The sequence below is a fragment of the Fukomys damarensis genome, unplaced genomic scaffold, assembly GCF_012274545.1.
Source record: "Fukomys damarensis isolate Sample0158 unplaced genomic scaffold, DMR_v1.0_HiC HiC_scaffold_33, whole genome shotgun sequence".
Classification (NCBI taxonomy): Eukaryota; Metazoa; Chordata; class Mammalia; order Rodentia; family Bathyergidae; genus Fukomys; species Fukomys damarensis.
Genome location: NW_022900945.1, coordinates 47,763,961 through 47,784,222, shown reverse-complemented (window position 1 = coordinate 47,784,222; position 20,262 = coordinate 47,763,961). Strand labels below are relative to the sequence as shown.

The 20,262-nt window shown below is 32.9% G+C and overlaps 1 protein-coding gene across 1 annotated transcript in view; it reads right to left on the bottom strand.

The window, feature by feature from the left end:
• Positions 1-20,262, bottom strand: part of Man1a2 (mannosidase alpha class 1A member 2) — a 119,401-nt gene that overhangs the window by 32,876 nt on the left and 66,263 nt on the right. Inside the window, exons 6-8 of the mRNA XM_010631188.3 lie at positions 19,606-19,700; positions 9,966-10,089; positions 7,475-7,568 (exon numbers count right to left, since the gene is read on the bottom strand). Of these exons, the coding sequence (XP_010629490.1) occupies positions 7,475-7,568; positions 9,966-10,089; positions 19,606-19,700 (313 nt within the window). The remainder of the gene's footprint in view (positions 1-7,474; positions 7,569-9,965; positions 10,090-19,605; positions 19,701-20,262) is intronic.

Genomic DNA, 20,262 nt, shown 5'->3' with positions numbered 1-20,262 from the left:
TCATACAAAACGGGCCATAGGCCAGGCTGCCTCAGTTTTCTGATTACCGCTCTGGATCTCACCAACAGAAAGGACATAAAATTCATAGTATAAGAAATAAGGCTGATGAGGCAAAATGAAAATGGTAAGATGTAGGAATCTCTAGGAATATTAACATTTAAGAAGCTGCATGAAGAATACAAAACAAATTTCTAATCTTTAAAATTAGACAATGGGTCTTGTCTCTTGCTTTGTTTAACTGAAGGTGGTAAAAAGTAACCTTATGTCATTTCCAGCCTAGGCCTCAAGAAGCCTTGAATGCCCTGCTTCTTTCTGCAGCACTCTGATACAGCTACGTAAAGAAACACAGTGCATCGTGACAAAGAGCAACCACATGAGGACAGCTGAGTCCTCTCACACAGGGCCATGCTAATCATTCAGTCTCCAAGCAACCTAACAGCTAACTGCAGACATGTAAAGAAGACTGGGTAAGATCAGCAGAGCCACGCTTTATCAGCAGAAGCACTCAGACAACCTGCAAATTCCAGAGAAATGATAAGTTGTTTTAAACCACTATGGTTTCACACTGATTTACTACACATCATTAGCTAATGAAAACACTGTGTTTCTGGTATATGTGCTGCTACGGCAAGCAGAAGAAACACTATATTTTTGGACTAGTCTATAAAGTTACTGGGCCATAGAAGAAATAACTTTTTGTGGAGCAGTGAGGAGCAGAGCCCAGAATGAAATGCATTAACAGAAAAACAAACAAACAAACAAACAAAAAAAAAAAACAGGAAAAAAAATGAATAAATACAAATTATCTCTTCAAAAGGATTAATCACGTCAGGAACAAGAGATATGGAATATTTGCCAGAAGGATACCAACAGCACTGCAAAACAGTCAGAGGGAGTAAAGAGAAGGCTACTATAGGAAAGAAGGCTGGAGTTTAATATATAGCTTAATTAAATGGGGCCACGAAAAAATAAAGAGTACCTGTAACAGTTATTAGAGTGACCACCAATACTTTTTCTGAATGGAGTCCTTGATTTAGAGTAACAAGTACATGGTACAGTTCCAAGTAAAACCTCCCAAACCCATACAGAACCCATTTTTTAATTCATAATTTCTTGTATAATTGCTTAAATGGTAGAAGCTCCTTGACTACAAAGATACTAATTCAAGGAGCGGGGATTTAGCTCAGTGGTGCCCCCACCTGCATCGCAAGTACAAGGTTCCCGAGTTAGATCCCAGATATCAAAATAAATAAATAAAATAAATAAATAAAATAAAAATTAAAAAAACACTAATTCAACACTCATTCTATTTCTAATACCTTTACTGAGATATGTATTTCTGTGATACAGTATACTATATAGCAGAAAGTATTCTTGAGAGCTATTGGTCATGTTCAGAAGGTTTCTTTGAAAGTATAAAACATCAGCAGAGAAACAAGCAAAGAATTCTCAATATAACCTGTATACAAGTAAGAGTCATTAAAATAAAAAATTGTACTTTGGTTTCATGCATCTTTTTCTGAATATGCTGTAGATCTAACATAGGATTAACAAATGAGTGGAAAAGAAAACAAGACTTAAAAACATATTTAAAGAAGCTGAAATAAAATGGGGAAGTCAGGGGAAAACAAGTTTTTGGTATTATTGGTTATGGAAATGGTTTTTTCCTGTGAATTACTGTCAGGGTTTATAGACGTAGTCATTGCTATCTGATTTATAGGATGAAAGTCTCAGTCCTGCCTGACAAATCTACTGCAGCTCTTCTTGGCAGCTGGTCCAGAGAAGACTGTGCAGAGCCCAAGATGTAACCTAACTCTGGAATTTATCACCTACTACAGTAGTCTGACTTTCTTACTGAACCATTTACCATGACTGCCTACATGTCAAATGCAATGAACCATGTGACTCCAAGGTCCTGCTGATATTCAGAATTTGATAATGCATTATAAAGCAGTTAAATATCAATGATTCATATGAGCTATCTCAGCTTTCTATTAGAAGCTATTTCTTGAGGTGTTCTAAGGAGAATCTAGAATAAAAATGAATATGAGGCATTTCAAACACATTATCTTATACACACGACCCACAGGATCAGCCTATTAAACAGTTTCAACTAGGAGAATTAACAGTGGAATAAGTGAAATAATTTACCTAATTATTAAGCAGAAAAACCAGTATTAGTCTTGTAACTCCAAACAGTATACTCATTATTTTCCACAATATAAACTTCAGTGAATAAGTAATGGTTGATTCCCTACTATATTTTCTTCACTGTAATCATTAAGTGGCATAAACCAGGCATTGCAGAAAAACAGTAGAAAAGTTAAGTTAAAAAATAAAGAAAAAGAACTAATGATTTGCCTTTAAATCTAGGTTCCTTACTATATACTTTATATCTGTTGCCAAGCACTTTTCCTGAAAGTAATTACCAGTAATTATTCTCTGGGATTGCTATGTGCATGTCAGACGTTATCATTACTCTAATTATAACAGCCAAAGCTGAATTGTTAAATTTTAGTTCAATGAAATGTTTGTTTTGCAGTTTATTTTTAGAAATGACAGATGTATAATGCTCCAAAATAAAAATGGAATTTGATATACTTTTCAGACGCTCATATAAAATATACAAAAACATTAAAAAGAACAAATTGAACAGTTTAGTAGGGACTGCAGCTGCTAAAGCGGTATCGGGGGGTGGGGGGAGCAGCTCCCTAGGATTTTAAAGAACTCTGCCAAAACCAATGAACAGCTCTTTCTATTAACATTCTCAAAATTAGTAACTGTCAAATGGTATGTGACTACTGATATTTATGCATTTTAATGTATTTATTTTATATATCTTCTTTGGAGAAAAAATTATTCAAGTCCTTTGTCCATTTTTCAGTTGTGTTGTCTTCCTGTTATTGAGTTGTAGGATTTTTTTTGTTTTTCTGAGACAGGGTTCTCACTTTGTAGTTCAGACTGGCCATGAACTGATTCTGCAGCCCAGGCTAGCCTCAGCTTTGTGGCAATCCTCCTGCCTCAGCCTCCAAAATGCTGGGAATATAGGTGTATACTACTACATCCAGCAAGTTCTTTATATTATTCAAATACCGAGTACCCTCATCAGTATGTGACTTACAAATACTCTCTCATTCTGTGAGCTACTACTCCCATGACAGTACCCTTTGATGTACAAAAGCTTTTCATTTTCAACAAATCTATTTTTTCTATTATTTCCTGTGTCTTTGGTATCATACTGAAGACTCTACTGACGAAATACAGTCTTAAAGATTTGATCTTATGTGTTCTAAGAACTTTACACTTTGAACTCTTAAATTTAGGATATTTTATCTATTTTGAGATAATTTTTATTTATTTTTATAAATAAATAAAACAAATAATAAATAAATAAACAAAAAATAAACTGAGATCATTTTTATAAAAGGTATAAAATAAGGACTTGCCTTACTCATTTCCATGTGGTTATTCAGTTTTTTGAATTGTTATTTGTAAAGAGAGTTACCTTTTTAAAAATTAGGATGCTTTCAATGATATCTGTCATTTTTATTGTTGTGGGGTTTTTTTTGTTTGTTTGTTTTGAGACGAGGTCTTACTATGTAGTTCAGGCTAGCCTTGAACTAACTATGCAGCCCAGGCAGGATCAACTTGTAGTGATCTTCCTGACTCAGCCTCCTGAGTGCTGGGATTATAGGCGTGCACCACCACACTCAGTTTATGATATCATTTTAAAGCTAGCAATTCTCAATTGTGATTTATTTTTTTCAGTATCTTAGAAAGTATCCTGGTTTTTATTTTGAAATGTTTTTAATCTTACTTCAAAAAGGAACAAATGTTCAAATACCAAATTTGAATGAAGTAAACAAAAAAGAGAAAATAAAAACAAGTATTAACAGTCATAGATAACATTTTGGTTTCTACTCTTAAAAGTTCTCTTTTTGTCCTTCCTCTTTCTAAAATGTAAGTTTTTGTATTTATTGATGTCAAGTATTCTACAACATAACTTTTTGTTTGTTTGTTTTAGTACCAGGGATTGAACTCGGGCCCTTTCGCTTGGGAGGCAGGCAGTGAAACCACTGAGCTAAATCCCCAGCCCACTACGACATAACTTTGAGTAGCTGTACAGTACATCACATTGGGAGGGACCATAATCTTTCTTTAATCCAAAATGTTTAAAGATTTAATGTTCAAAAATTGCATTATCTAATGGCAATGCATTATCTACAAAATGCTATTTGTTTAAATTAATTAAAAGTAAGTAACATTAAAAATGTGGTTCCAAAGCCATACTAGTAACATTTCAAGTACTCAACAACCATGTGTAGCCAGCGACTATTCTACTGGACAACTGATACAAAAAATATTACTCATGATAGAAAGTAATGGGGGCCAAGAGCTGCTTAGAATGTTTTCAACTTACCCAAATTATAAACAAATTCTGGGATACTGCAAATAAGCTTTTCTACACACACACACACACACACACACACAAACACACACACTTCTGAAAATTACATTGCAATAAACTGCAGGAAATTAGTTCTTAGTTCATAGTGGGGGTATTTTATTGTTTTTTGTTTTGTTTTGTTTTTTGGTACCAGAGATCAAACTCAGGACCTTGCGCTTGCGAGGCAGGTGGTGGAACCACTGAGCTAAGTCCCCAGCCCAGTTCTTAGTTCAATACAAACACTAGGCACAAGGAGATGTTAATTTTCTTTGAGATTTTTTTTTTTGGTACCTGGGGATCAAACTCTGGACCTTGTGCTTGCAAGGTAAGTGGCAGAACCACTGAGCTAAACCCCTGGCCCTTCTTTGCCAATTTAAAAGTTAAACAATCATATCCCTGTTTCAAACCTGTATGAATCTAATTCTGGGCACAATGAAATAGGTAGAGGGACCAGTCCATGCTAGGAGTAGTCTTTGCAGGAGGTGATATCACATTACATTGTCTCCACATACCGTTTATCTTCATTAACATCATCATTATAGCCAAATATGAGTATCTGTTGATGGCCCACTTACGTTTTGTTTTTAATTAACTTTTCTTAATTCACTTTTTAAAAATTTCTGGAGTAATCAATCTATTATAATCTTGTAAGAGTTTTCTTTTTTCTTCTGAGACAAGGTCGTGCTATGTTGTTCAGTCTGGCCTCAACCCATGGCAATCCCCCTGCCTCAGCCTCCCTAGTGCTGGGGTTACAGGAGTGTGCTACCATTCCTATCTAAGATGTCTTGGTACGGAAAGAATATGAATATTTTTCTAAGTATGTAATTAGTCTGTAACTTAGTATCTAATTACTTTGTAACTTGTCTTTTAACTGTTATAAAATACAAAGTTAACATTTATATAAAGTAAAAACTGACATCTTTTCTGTTTCTGCTTGATGTAACATGCTTCAAAAAGGCTTTCCTTTATTTATATTAAGCTCTTTTTCTAATTTCATAAAGAAATTTTTTTTTTTAAGCTCACAGTTCTTGAGGTCCAAAGGCCCACATGTGGTGATGATCTTCTTTTTTTTTTCTTTTTATTGAGTTTATTGGTACATTCTAGGTATACAGTACAGTTATATTCATTACTGGGATCTATATTAAGCTCTTATTTACATGAAGACATAATTAATAAGCACAACCCTTTAAACTGCCACCCTATGTTTTGCCAAAGTAAATAAACATACATGAAAGAAAATATTCTTGTGAGACAGGTTATTAATGTTTCCATTTTACAAGTAAAATACTGAAGCTTCCTGACTACAGTATATATTTAACTATTTTTATGATTTCATCTTAATTCTAGGTACAGTACAGTTATATTCATTACTGGGATCTATATTAAGCTCTTATTTACATGAAGACATAATTAATAAGCACAACCCTTTAAACTGCCACCCTATGTTTTGCCAAAGTAAATAAACATACATGAAAGAAAATATTCTTGTGAGACAGGTTATTAATGTTTCCATTTTACAAGTAAAATACTGAAGCTTCCTGACTACAGTATATATTTAACTATTTTTATGATTTCATCTTATACACTTAAATATGTAGCCTATATAAAATATATAATGGATATGGTATAAGGCAGGAACTAAATGTAATGTTTTCCAAAGTTAAAATATTTCTAAACCTTACTGTAAAGCTAAGGGGTAAAAACTTACAACAGAATCCACCCCAAATGGATATCTACTCATATACAGAAGGAGAAAACTGAATTTTTATATTTTAGAAATGCAGCTCTCAGAATTTTTTGTAGAAAATAGTTCCATTCGGTCTGGACATTAAACCTTTACTTGTAATTTCCTTTCAAATAAAGAAAAAAGTGAGCTACATATAAAGAATTTCAGGAGAAAGGAAAAGTATTTACGGAATACCAAAAGACTGAGATCTACTCTGTGAAGGACACTGTGTATGGCCACTCTGCTGGCCTTCCACACGATGGAAACGGGCCTAGACAACAAGTCCACGGCATGTGTGTCATCGCTCTTGGTATTCGAGCTGGCATGTTTTTCCTCAGTGGAAAATTTAGCAATATTTTCAATATACAAGATTTTATGCTTGTTTCTTTTTTTACTGCTACATTATGATTTTTTTGTCTGAAAAATAATTCAAAAAGGCTTTACTGGGGGCAAAGTTGCAACTTCTCTTCTAGTTCTCTTACATTTTAAAAGAACAATACTGGTAAAGCCACAATTACTAAAATTCTCTAAGTTCCATATTTCCATTGAACAGTTATTATTTTTAAAAAGCCGATTCTTTTATAGATAAATCTAAGGCTTTCATAATAAAAATTGTCTTCCCCCAAACAAAATGCTTTCATCTCAGCCACAGGAATCACTCCTACTGCAGTTTTACATTATGATTGGTATATTCCTCTACTATGTTTATCACATTATATCCCAAATACTTCTAAGTATTTCTTCCTGTCCTTCCATTCTGGGAGCTCTCGAAATTCAGGTAAAGCCTTATGCACATTCTTTCCCCAACTCCCATTTTATCCAAGGACTTGGTAAAGAGACTGACAAATAACGGATGCCCTAATATCTTCTTCTTAGTGGAACGGCTAGCCACTGGCTAGCAAAGAGCAGGGGCTCCCTACCTACCTAGGCATTTAACATGTTCGTTTGTATTTCTGACTCTTCCTATAAATATGTATCTTATGCAGTGCTCTTATTTCATAAAGATATGATTAATTAATAAGTAAGAACCTTTAAACGGCCACACTGTATTTTAACAAAGTAAATAAAAATACATGAAAGTAAATATTTCTGTGAAACAGATTATTGTTTTCATTTTACAAGTAAAATACTGAAATAACAAGAGATGAGAAACTTGCCAAAGGTAATAAATAGTGCTTGTACATCACAGAGTTTGACATGAACTAAAGGTTTATAATTTCATGGTGTATCTTTCATTACAACAAGCAGTTTTGGGGTAAATAACCTTTCAACAAAAGATCAGTGGTACTAGCAATACTCACATTGACCCCAGCGCCCAGTTCTTGGGTTCAAATAATTTGGATAAAGACCATTTGGACGATCCATTTTCTGAAGTAGTTTCCGAATATGCATGACCTCAACAAAGTAAAATTAAGAATCAATTAACAAAAAGAAATGTCACCAACACTTGATATTAGTCTAGGTTCTATATTTTTCCTGAGAACCTATACTCACCCCCTGCCCTTTCTGTGTGTGGTGGTTCAGAAAGGGTTCTATTCTTTCAATGACTTATTATTTTAAATAAGATGACAAAGGATCATTATTTAAAAATAAAACAAGAATAAAAGCAATACAAAGAAAAGGACCTGTTTATTTTTGTTTGTTTTTATATTGCTGGCGATTAGAACCAGAGCTTTGCCCTTGCTAAGCAAGGGCTCTGCCAGTGAGAAACAATTCACCACAGTGAAATAATTTTAAATCCCAACATTCTACTATTTGAAAATAGCAGTCAGTGATAAATGTCATTCCAGAAATATTTAATGAGAAGAGAAGTAATTTTATAGAAAAAAACAGCAATTTTACAAGAAAATATTAATTTAAATTTAATGAATGAAAAAACTAAATGAAGTAAAATCAAGTTGTTTAATTTTAAATACTGTCTCCATAATACATATTCCTAAATTTCTGAAAGGTCTCTCTGAGGTTAAGTAGGGAAAAAATTTACAAAATATAGTAAGAGGTGAAAGATCCTCCCAGGAATATTTTGGATTCATCTCTATACTGGTTGAATTTAGCAAGTGCTCTGGGATGTGGGTGTTTAGGTTAATACATCAATAAAAGTGTTCTATTCTTTGTACTCTTTTTCATTTGTCTGAAACTGTCATATTTATATTTGGTAGGTAACCTGGCTGGTATAAGGGACTTGGAAAAGCTCTTTCTTTGTCAGGACCTTATACATCTTTCACTTTTCTGGACTTCAGCACAATACAAATCCTTTTACCACAATGTTTCCTATCATCTTTCATTTGGTCGGATTTGGTTTTATAAATGAGCTCAGAAATGCTATCTATATTTCCTGCATTCCATCCTGAGATTTATACTATGTACAACAAGTTAAAAATGAATAACTGCATGAACCAGTTTCAGAAAGTTCTGAATGTTATGAAAAATAAGAAAATTATCATTTGAATCTAAAATTATATATAACACTGAATTTCCTGTTTCTCTTCCTTATCTACCATTTCTTTTTTAATGTATTTCTATATATTTACTAGCTTTTCTCAATTTGGTCTTCTAAATCCTTTATCTGCAAAATGACTTTCTTTGTACTGCCATTTGGGGCTTTATCTTGCTTATAATTTTATCTTATGCTTTGTCACTGATAGCACATCACACTGTGTTGAACACTGGTCTTTTTGTCAGGAAGGAGGGCTTATGTTCTTTCGTACTGTGATGTTTGCTCAGGATTTTCTGATTGCTATTTTATGATAAGCATTTTTTTTTTTTTTTGGCTACTATATTTTACTTTCCTTCCTTTTATTTCAGGTAAATCTTTTTATAAATTAAATACTTGTTCTTTTTATTTGATAAACTGCTCTTTACTATTTTTCTTGACCTAGCTATTTATTCACAAGAAGGTTGTCATGTACTTTAAAAGACAAGTACAGTCGAGATGTATATATGTTTTTTTAGCTTTTGCTTCTCTCTAGCCAGATGAGATTGGCTGGGCTTAGAATCTGTCATTCATTCCTTTCTTCACTCCGTTTGCAGGTACATACATAGCGTGTCTGTGAGATTTCTCATTCAACTGTCATATGCTTATTTCTCAGTACATTACTTCTAGTCCAGAAACATATTCACCATCAGCCTGTGATTTTACTCTTATTTATGGAGGTTTTCTTCAAGTTATTTAATAAAGTTTTGAACTTTATTTTTGTTGATTTGTGGGATCTTAAAACCTTGTGTTGCTACCACATAAGGTAAATTTTTATAAAATGATCCTTCTTACCTTTCACAGTTGTTGGAGAGAATTGCTGATTTTTAATGTATATATTGATCTTTAATGTAAAAAATTTTTTTTTTCGTTTAAATGTGGACTATCGGGACTGGGATACAGCTCCGTAATGGGGCACAAGCTTAGCGTGTGCAAGGCTGAAGTACACTGCCTCAAATGTATTAGGTAGAAAATTGTATCATCTGTGAATAGTTAGTATTTCCTTTCTTCCTTTTCAATTCTTAAACCTTTTATTCACATTTTGTTTTTCTTGTCTTACCAAGCTGGTTAGGAGATTCAGCTCAATGCTGAACAGAAATGAAAATGAAATTTTTAAGAAACTTAATAGTGACTATAATCTCTCAAATAATAATAATAATAGATATTTTAAACACATTTTACAGGGGGTAGCTATTTCTTAGGATAATTAAAAAGAAAAAAAGGCCAGAGCCAGATAAGTATTTAACTATCATTCAAGTCTTTGGGAAAACTTTACTGTTTCTATAAAAAACAAAGAAAAAGAAAAAAAAAGAACTAACCTTTTTGTAGTAAATCAGGTCCCCTGTCAAGTAGCTGAGGTGGACAAACTCCATGTGTAGTGTACCAAATTCAGCCAGAATGCTGCTACCTGCAGATGCCCAGCCCCAGTTTCGCCCTACACCACTGAATAAAGGAAAAGAGGAGACAAGATTTGGAAAAGAATTTTTAAATGTTTAATGACCTTGTAAATTCTAAATAATCTCTTATAAAGTATTATATCCAACATAAGTTTATTTATATCTAAAAATTTGACTATTAAAAAATATGACAGGTAAAACCTTCATGTTTTAAAAGTCAGTATTTGGGGGGGGTACTGGGGATTGAACTCGGGTCCTTGTGCTTGCAAGGTAGGCGGCGGAACCACTGATCTAAATCCCCAGACCTAAAGGTCAGTATTTTATATACCTAAAAGTACAGTGTGTTCATCTAACTTCACACTAAGTGGCTCCACAATCACTTTCTTTGGCTTCTTACACATTGCTTCATGATTTTTAAGCATACATAAGCAATCCAAATGTATATCATTATTCTCCTTTCTTAAAACATAACAAACTGTACTAACTATACTGTGCCTGGCATTTTACCCTTGTGATGCACATTAGGGACTTTGTTTCTTTTACAGCCGCACAGAATTCCATGACACTAATGTTTCTCAGTTGGAATACACCTTATCCCAGGGCCACCTGAAAATGTGTAAGGGCACAATACAGGACCTTGTCTCAAAATCTGAAGATGCAACATGCAGTTACTGTGCCAGGTTCAAAGCTGTAAAATGTCCTATCATGTTCAGAACATTATCATATAATAATAATGAACTGTCCTGCCCTGAAGACTGGTAAAGCTTGTGTAAAATCTACCACATTATACAAAGAGAAATGACTTATTTAATCAATCCCCTATTTGATGGTCTCTGGAGTTTTTCCAATGTTTCCTTATTATGAGACTTCTGCAAAGAATAATTTGTGCACATTTCATTTGTGTAGATATGATATCGGTGGTATGTTCCTATTTTTTTTTAGCCTTCCCTGTAATTTTTCGGTTTGTCTGTTTCGTTTTGGTTTGGTTTTTTTGGTACCTGGGATCGAACTTGGGACCGTGCATTTTGCAAGCCAGGCGGCGGAACCACAGAGCTAAGTCCCTGGCCCCCTGTAATTTTTTATTTGAAGCATAACCATATAAAATGAAAAACTGGGAGTCACTAAATGATGTTATCTTTTAAGAAAGTTACATCTCTCTTAATACACTGATCAAGTACAAGCAGATTACCTTGGTTTCATGCTTTGATAAGGTTATTCTATTTTAGATATACCCCTACTTTTAAATAGGCCCTTTGCAGAAAAACCACATCTTTATCCAGTTTCCAACTGATGGGCAAATGGGCTCTGGTTTTTCTATAAAATGGAATATTAGTCATAAAGAATGAGAAATTAGATTCATTCATAGGAAAATGGATACATATTGAGGATATACTCCTAAGTGAAATAAATAAGTCACACATGTGTAAATACCAAATAGTTTCTCTGGTGTGAAAAACTATAATAGTACATAAGATCCTAATGATATAATGGACAATGTGAAATAAGAAGAAAGGGGCTAAGGTAGGGGAAAGGTAATAAGGGAAAAGAAAAAAATATGAGAAAATGAAAAAATGGAAATAAAATGTTTGTAAATGCGGAGGGAACGAGGGGGTGAAGGGAGGGCAGGGACAAGGGGAAAAAATGAGAACCAAGACCTGTCATGTAGAGGTACAAGATCCCAACAATGAATGTAACTGTACTGTATACCTAAAATGTACCAATAAACTCAATGAGGAAAAAATAAATAAATAAATAAATAAATAGGCCGTATGTGATCATAACTGAAAGCCAGAGAGTTTACCAAGGTTCCTTCACTTTGGTACAATGAACTAAGACTCTTGTCTCCTCAGTATGATGTGGCTGTTAAATTTTTTCCTTAGCTTTTTAGGCTTCTGAAATTATCTGCTTGATGTGAGTTATACCTCATACATATACAGTTATAGAATTATAAGTGACTTGAGGGAAATTTATGTCACTTCAGCAATCCTAACATCTGACCATTTGGCTTCTCTACCCCCCAAAATTTGGCTACTTCCCTGCACCACACTCTAGAATGTTCAGGGGAAAAGCCAAAATTTAAATGGAGACAATCTTCTCTGGATACCACAACCCCTCAGGTCCTGAGCTGCCTTCAAACTATTTAGCTTTATTTATTTTGTCTAGGTGCTATGATTGCATTTGGTAGAAAGACAATCTGATAACAGCTATTCCATGATTAGAAATGGAAGTCTAACTATTCAAGCAGTGGAATTTATGGATTATTCTAGAATGCTAAACCATTCTCTAGGTCTTTTCTTGCTTTTGAAAGAAAGTAAAAATATAATTCTTTTTTCTCATAGCCACTTGTATACTGCCAACTCAAAATGCTGTATTTCAGTGATAGGTGTTGAAAAAACATTAAAATTATTACCAGGACATATCACCTGCTTGTTTAAAATCCCTTCACTTCTATTTTTACAGTGTCTTTGAAATAATGGAATGTAAATATGACTAGCAAGTATTTTTAAAAGCTAGAAGTCAAAATCAAAGAAGGAATATGGATATATTAACTATGTAAGACAGTCATTCATGTCAGAAATACTAATGCTGTGCTGTGGGAGAGACAATGGTAAACACAATGTATATTTCTACTCATAACAGATCATTTACATACTGATAATTATGATAAAGAAAAATAAACAGAAAAACAGAATACTGTACTACATTCAAGGGTAGAAAGTGCACTGGAAGTGCTTTCTCTTTGTTTATTATATTCATAGAAACTGTTTCTGAAATGACACAATTTGAACCAAAACTTGAATAATGAGAAGGAGCTACTGATGAACAGATCTCGAAGAAAATTCCCAGTAGAGGAAACAAAAGAAGCAATGGCCCCAGAGGAAAGGAAGGTAGGCTACCAAGGCAAGAGCTCAGGAAATCAGAGAAAATCAATTATACAGGATGAGGTAAGCGAGCTAGGTATTTGCCAAACAATTCCTTGGCCCACAATAAAATTTCAGAATTTTAATTTTAATTGTAATGAAGTGTCATGGGGGATTTTAAGGAATATAACATAATGTTTTAGATTAAAACATACTATTTAGAATAATTAGCTAGGTTTCAGAATAGTGAATTTATTATAATGCGGTCAAATACAAATACAAAGCCTAGGAATTCCAACTGTTTACCACTCCCTATAAAAACTTTCTGGCCAAAAGTCACAAACAAAAGTTTTATTCACAGTACACTCAAACGCTTTTCAAAATACTAAATTGTAAACAAGGTTTTCAGCTTTTAAATACAGCCTCACAAGAAGAATTTAAAAACTAAATCTGACATTTACATATATTCTAAAACATTGAAAAAAATGAGAAAACCCTCAAGAGCAAAATAGACAATTACAAAGGACAGAAATTTTTCAACCAATTATGGAAAGATGATGAAATACCAATAAACAAGCAGATCATAATTTCTGCTACAAATCTAATAACTTTTCAACTGATCAAAAACTAAGGTATATTTAAACGTGTATTTTTCTATACACACAGATAGCATGAATAACCAAAAATTTGCAACAAATATCAATAAACAAAACAAATATGGCAAAAAATCTCTCTCAGCTGACCATCGGCAATAGGATTTTTTAGATGTCTGATAAACTTTTGATAATTTACATGGTAAATTAACCTAAGTGTCCTATAATCATATTAAATTACTTTGATAATGAACCACTGCAAACAAGCAAGAGACAAATTTTCTCTCTTGCTAATCACCGGCAAAGGGATTTTAGACATGTATGATAAACTTTTGAAGGTTTATACATTAAATCAACTTAAGAGTCCTATAACCACATTAAACTGTTTAGATAATGAATTATCTATACCTTAGTTTGTATTTTGTTCAAAACCCACTGAAAATCTTTTTTAATAGATATATTCAAAGAACTTGTAAAATTCTAGTGGATTGCAATTATTAGAAACAAAGCTTGCAAACCATGTTGAAATTTTTACAATAAAAGTAAGGAATAAACTAATAAATTAAAGTATTCAATATGGAACTGGAATATGTGACCTACTGAAAGAATCGTTTCACAGAGCTCATGTTTTCACTTAAGATATATCTTAGCCTATGGCCTCAAATTATTTCCTTATGCTAAAATGCCAAAGATAGAATTACTGAATCTAAAGCAACATGGTTTAAGGTCATTTGATAATTTATTTATAAGTAAAGCTGCAATGTGAGAATAGCATTCTTCCTTTCTTACGCAAAACAGATGCTAAATTTCTTAAAATGTAAAGCACTTCTGTTTGACACAAGATGAATACAGTAACTTTATTCAATTTTTACTTTAATATGAAATCTGACGTTACATTTTCATTAAATATGCAGGCTATATAATGCATTCAGATTATGTAAATATAAAAAAGTATAAAATAAAAAGTCTTTCTCTAGGCCCTGTACCTATTCCAATCAGTTCCCGTTCCCAAAGCTAATCTGTCATCAGATTTTCATCTAAAACTAATCATCTTTTACCGCCAGGAAGCAATCATATAATCTGTAATTAATAATAGCTTTGCCGCCAGGCCATTATCTTTATTCCTTTTTCTTATTTTGCTACATTCATTAAGACCTCCAGTAAAAAATATGAAAAATGTCTTGTTCTTAACTTATTGGGATGTCTCTAGTAGTAGGCTGTACAACCACCAGACTTTGTATCACAGTTGGAAAGCCTTCTCGCACCTAGATTAAATAAATAAAATCATCCTCCATCTTTCCCTCCAGTATTTCAGGTTTTCTTTGTTGCGCTAATGATTAAACCAAGGGGCTTCTGCATGCCAAGCAAGCACTCTACCAGTCAGCTATACCCTAATCCTTCTTCTAAAGAAGAAAATGTTAAAAATATGTTTACGAGAACTTAAGTAATGTTCAGAAACTACATAAAATAAATCTTATGTTTGTACTGACTGACACAAATAATACTTAAATAATTAAAAGGCATAATTTATTGAAAGACACAATGTTAAGTATTTCCTAAATCAATTTATAAATTCAATATAAACCAAACAAAAATTCAATAGAAAAAGATTAGACCCAATAATCTTAAATTTCATATGAAAAGAATAAACATATGAAAAAAGATAAGAAAATCTGAAAAATGGGATACTGAAGAAATCAGTTAAATTAATAAAAGAGTAAGGGCTGGGGATTTAGCTCAGTGGTTCTGCCGCCTGCCTTGTAAGCTCAAGGACCCGAGTTCGATCCCTAGTACCAAATAAACAAACAAACAAACAAATAAATAAATAAATAAATAAATAAATAAAAGAGCTAAAAGAAATGCACTAATGCAACAGAAGATAATCTGGAAAGTAGATTCACATATGTATGGAAATATTTTTTATATTTTATCATAAAATTATTACATTAGTGGGAAGAAAGGGAACTTTACAATAAGTAGTATCAGCAATAATCCAAACATCTTTTTAAAAAAGATCAATTAAAAATCAAGTTCTCTTTTCCTTTGGAGGGGAGGGGAGAGGAGAGGAGGGTAAAAAAATTTTAAGAACAAATTCCCACAAATAGTGGCAAAAAATATTTCCATCACCAAAAAGGATGCCTTAACACACTTATTATTTAAATATCCAATGGGAAAAAGACATACAAAAGATGAACACTGAATAAAATATACTCAACCTTACTAAAAAAAAAAATCAATAAAATGAGTTTGTTTTTATTTGTCTAATAAAATAAGTATTTTCAAATACTAGATAAGAGTTCTCACACAATTATGAAAATGTCAAAAGGCATATCATATCTTCTTCAAAGGCAGGGTCTTTCAATGTAAGACAAAGGGACATAGCTCTAGCATTTTTACCCAATTCTTGCCAATTCAAATGCAGTATATCTACATACACATACACATATGAACAAGCCCAAGGCAATTCCCAATATATTCAGGACACTCTTACTGGCATTCTGTGATGGCAAAAAATTAGGAAACATCTAACAGTTCATGAATAAAAGTTCACATCAATACTAAATAAGTTACAGTATTTTCATGATCATATTATACTTATTTTAATGATATAAATAAAGTATAGATATGAAATTCTTTCCTGGACCTAGTCTCAAGTGAAAATGACAAGTAAATAATACATACATACAAAGACATATGTACTTACATAAGCATATATTTGGATAAATAACATAGAACTTTTGATAGTAGTTTCCTTAAAAGATTAAGAGTTTGAAATAGAAGACAGTGTATAAGGAATATATGTTATGTCAATATATATATACCAAATACACACAATTCATTTGCCCAATTTAAAAAATCTAGCTAAATAGAGAAAAGAGAGTGAGAAAAGGGACAGGAAAAAATGATTCCTTATTGCTTGTGTAGACTACAGAGAAGAAGAGAGGACAGACTAAAGTAAAATCTCACACATAGAAGTGAGTGGGAAAGAAGCTAAAGTATGATTATTTTATGCAAAAATAAGGTCATTTTCTTTTAAATGTTGCCTTTTCATTTAATAGATAATAAACATCCTTTTTGAATGCTGTATAAATATAAACAGCATCACTCTGAACATTCTTCTAACAAATCTTTGAACACTCACTTCATCAAGATAAATTTCTGGATCTAAAATTGCAAAGTCAACAGGCAGACATATATCAAGATTTCTGAAACCTACTGCCAATCTGCCTTCCAAATTACTCAATTTCAAATTCTATATAAGCTTTTATTTCTTTATTCATGCCAATCTTAAATAATATCATTGCTCTTTTTGTCAAATTGCTCAATAAAAAATGAATTTTGTTTTGTTTTGTTTTGTTTTTGTTTTTGTCTTTTTGGTACCAGGGATTGAACTCAGGTCTTCCACTTGCAAGGCAGGCCACCAAACCGCTGAGCTAAATCCCCAGCCCTAAAAATGAATTTTTTAATTATAATTTTTATTACTAGAGTGGAAAAAGTGGACAAAGTTTTTGTATTTATCTTTTACTTGTATATCCTTTTTTTCAATTACCTATTCATGTATTTAGCAACTTTCTAAACTGATGGGTATTTTTATTAACAGTTGGTAAAAGCTTTTTATATATTAAGAATGATATTCTTATATAAATATCACTATTGATACTAAAATTTTTCCTAGTTTGTTATTTCTTTTTAAGTTTGTTCATGATGCCTTATGTTTAAACTCAACATGCATGAAAAATTCTAGCTAGTGATTGCAGCAATGAAAGAACATAAAAGAATCCTGGATGAAAAGAGCCAGAGAAGGGGTGCCTTTAATTGCGTCTAAGTTCTGCTTAAGTTTCTGTCTGTTCTCTAAATCACAAATGCATAAACACACACTTGAAGCAATCCAGTTAAAGAAATAAATTGTGACAGAAACCAAAGTTTTGTTGACTATCTGGGGGAGAAAGGGATTCAGAAAAATACAACAGAAGGCTGTCTCCACAGCTTAACTTTCACAAATCCATATACATTCAAAATGTGTCCCAGCCAGCCTCAAAGGATGACCCAATATAGAATTACAAGAAATTTAAATAATCTGTTCTAAATTCCAAGAAATAAAGGAAAATACTTCACAACAAAAGGTTACAAATGTAATCTCAGCATATAATCAGAATGACAACGGACCAAATAAAATTCTAAAAACATAATGGCATAGGCTTAAAAGCAGAGTAGAAAAACAGGAAAGAGTGTGAACTTGAAGACAGATTAGTGAAAATTATAATATTTGAAGAAGAGGAAAAAAAGGATTGACAAATTAAAAGAAGAGCTTTGCGGACCTATAGGACAGTAATAAAAAGTTCTAAAATGTAAGCACTGTAATAAGAATTTTAGAAAATAAAATTAAAAATAAAGTAGGAAAAAAACTGTTATGAACACATCGTAGTTAAAACAAATCCTGGTAAAAAATAAATATTACGGGCAAAACAGCAGAGCCCAGAGTGGTGGCGCACACCTGTAATCCCAGCGCTTGGGAGGCTGAGGCAGGAGGATCGCTGTGAGTTCAAGACCAGCCTGGGCTACATAGTGAGTTCCAGGTCAGTCTCAACTACATAGTGAGACCCTGTCTCAAAAAAAAGGGGGGGGCAATAAATAGTATGAAAATAACAATTAAAATCTCACCTACCAAGAAATAACAGAGGCTAAAGTGAGCTTTAAAGTGCAAGAAAACAAATATGCATATGTTAACTCAGAATTTCATAGATATTAAAAATATCCTTTATGAATGCAAAATAGACTTTTCAACAGAAGAAAACTGTAGGAACCCATTCTAACACAAACCAGCAGTGTAGAAATGCTAAGTTTCTCCCAACTGAAGTGATGGTACCCCAAAGAGATGAGGACCTCAACTCATTCCCCCAACACACAGACACAAAGTAGGTTCTTGCATCATCACATAAAGCATTTCAGGACACTTCAGTAAGAGGCACAGGCAGACTTATTAAACAAAACAAGGAAAGGAGTGTGGGTAGCTGGAGGACAAGCCTCACCACAGTTTGGGTTGGGGGTAGTGTGTGGTGTCTACGGTCCCAGAGGCAACACCTGAAATTTGCCATGAACTGAGAGCAAGTGCGTGCCCCACATCACTTGGCCGTGCCCTTTATGGAGACCACTCAGGACTTCAGCCTTTTCCTCACACAGGAGGGAATGTGTTTATGTAGTGCATGAGATCAGAGAGCAGTAAAGTTAGGGTTATCGTTCAGAATTAAATGCTGATTTCTCAATGTAAACCTAAACTCCAAGTTCTTCATTAGGAATGACGAAAACAGATTATTTTTTCAAATGAAGTTGTCACTGATTAACATCTCCAGAAATATAAATGCTCCTAACTTAAGAGAGTCTAAGTGCAAGGAAAACAAGTCAAATTTTCACATAATTTACAAACTGTAACACAAAAAGAGATATTACTTGGAAAAAATTAAGTACCAGAGTTCCAGTCAACATAAATTGGTCAAATGCAAGTTAAAATGTTGACATCATGCAAACTTAAATTTTTTATCTTTCAATGATTTACAAAGTTAAACAAAGAAAACATGTCATCTGTGTACTTCTAAGTAAAAAATTATGATTTTTTTTAGAATGAAACACACTGAAAAGAATGAATTTAAGAGCTCGTTTTGACTTTGAGAGTATAGATACTATAAAACAATATCATGAATTATGACTTGTTTTCCATCTTGACTTACAGATCAGCAAGTAATATACAAAAATAGAAAGAAAAGGAAAGTACTATAAATCTATTATAGCTTTAAGGGGAAGTTAATAAGCAAATAAAACATTGTATGACCATACCCTTGTGTAGAAGAGAAATCTATACCTAAGAGTAACAAGTAGTAAAAACTGTAACTAAGTTAGAGGAGGTGACCTGTTTCAAAGTAAAGGACTTATTTTTTTTTAATTAGAAAATGTTTTAAATCAACATACTAGTACATACATATGAAGAGAAACACAATGTAATTTTGAAAAGTATGATGGGGCAGATCCTTAGAAATTTCTAAGACTAAAAAGGTTTTTTTAAAATCAGTTAACTCTTCCAGAATAAAAACAATCACAAAAAACAGGGTTTACCTTTTCAGATTCACCATTGCCCAGGGAATCCCTGTAGGTGTATTAAAGGCAGGAAGGAGTTTCTCAGCCAATTGTACTGCTTTAATCTTGAATATCTGAGATTAAAAAAAAAAAGAATGCCAATAAATTTTAGCCATCAATGGTCTTTGCTTACTGCTGTATCTCACACTATGTACTAGATGCATGGAGGCAGGGGAGCGAGGACATTTAATTGCTACCACAGAGCACACAGTAACTAGAGAAAATCTTTGCAAATTGGATCCTGAGAAAAAACTCCAATAAGCAAAATCCTGAAATTACAATTAATTGAAAAGAAAAGACATGGTTTTGATGTTAATGTCATCTGTATTTTCAGCAGGCAAAAACAAACATTAGGCTACAGAATTTTCATTCAAGATAGTCAAGCTTAGTTTAACATTAAAATAAAAGATGTAACCCAACTGGGCGAAATGCCGTTGGATTACTGTAAACATGTTTACAACACAACATTTTCTGTTAAGGTCTAACTACATTATAAAAGAGAAAATAGTTGAGTTCACAGCTCAAGCTTACTTTCAGAGTTACCAATGTTTTATTCTTAGGTCCCTCTCTATTGCTTTTTTGGTACCCAAAACAATAAACTGGAAATATCAGTGATTTCCAAACTCACGAATTATT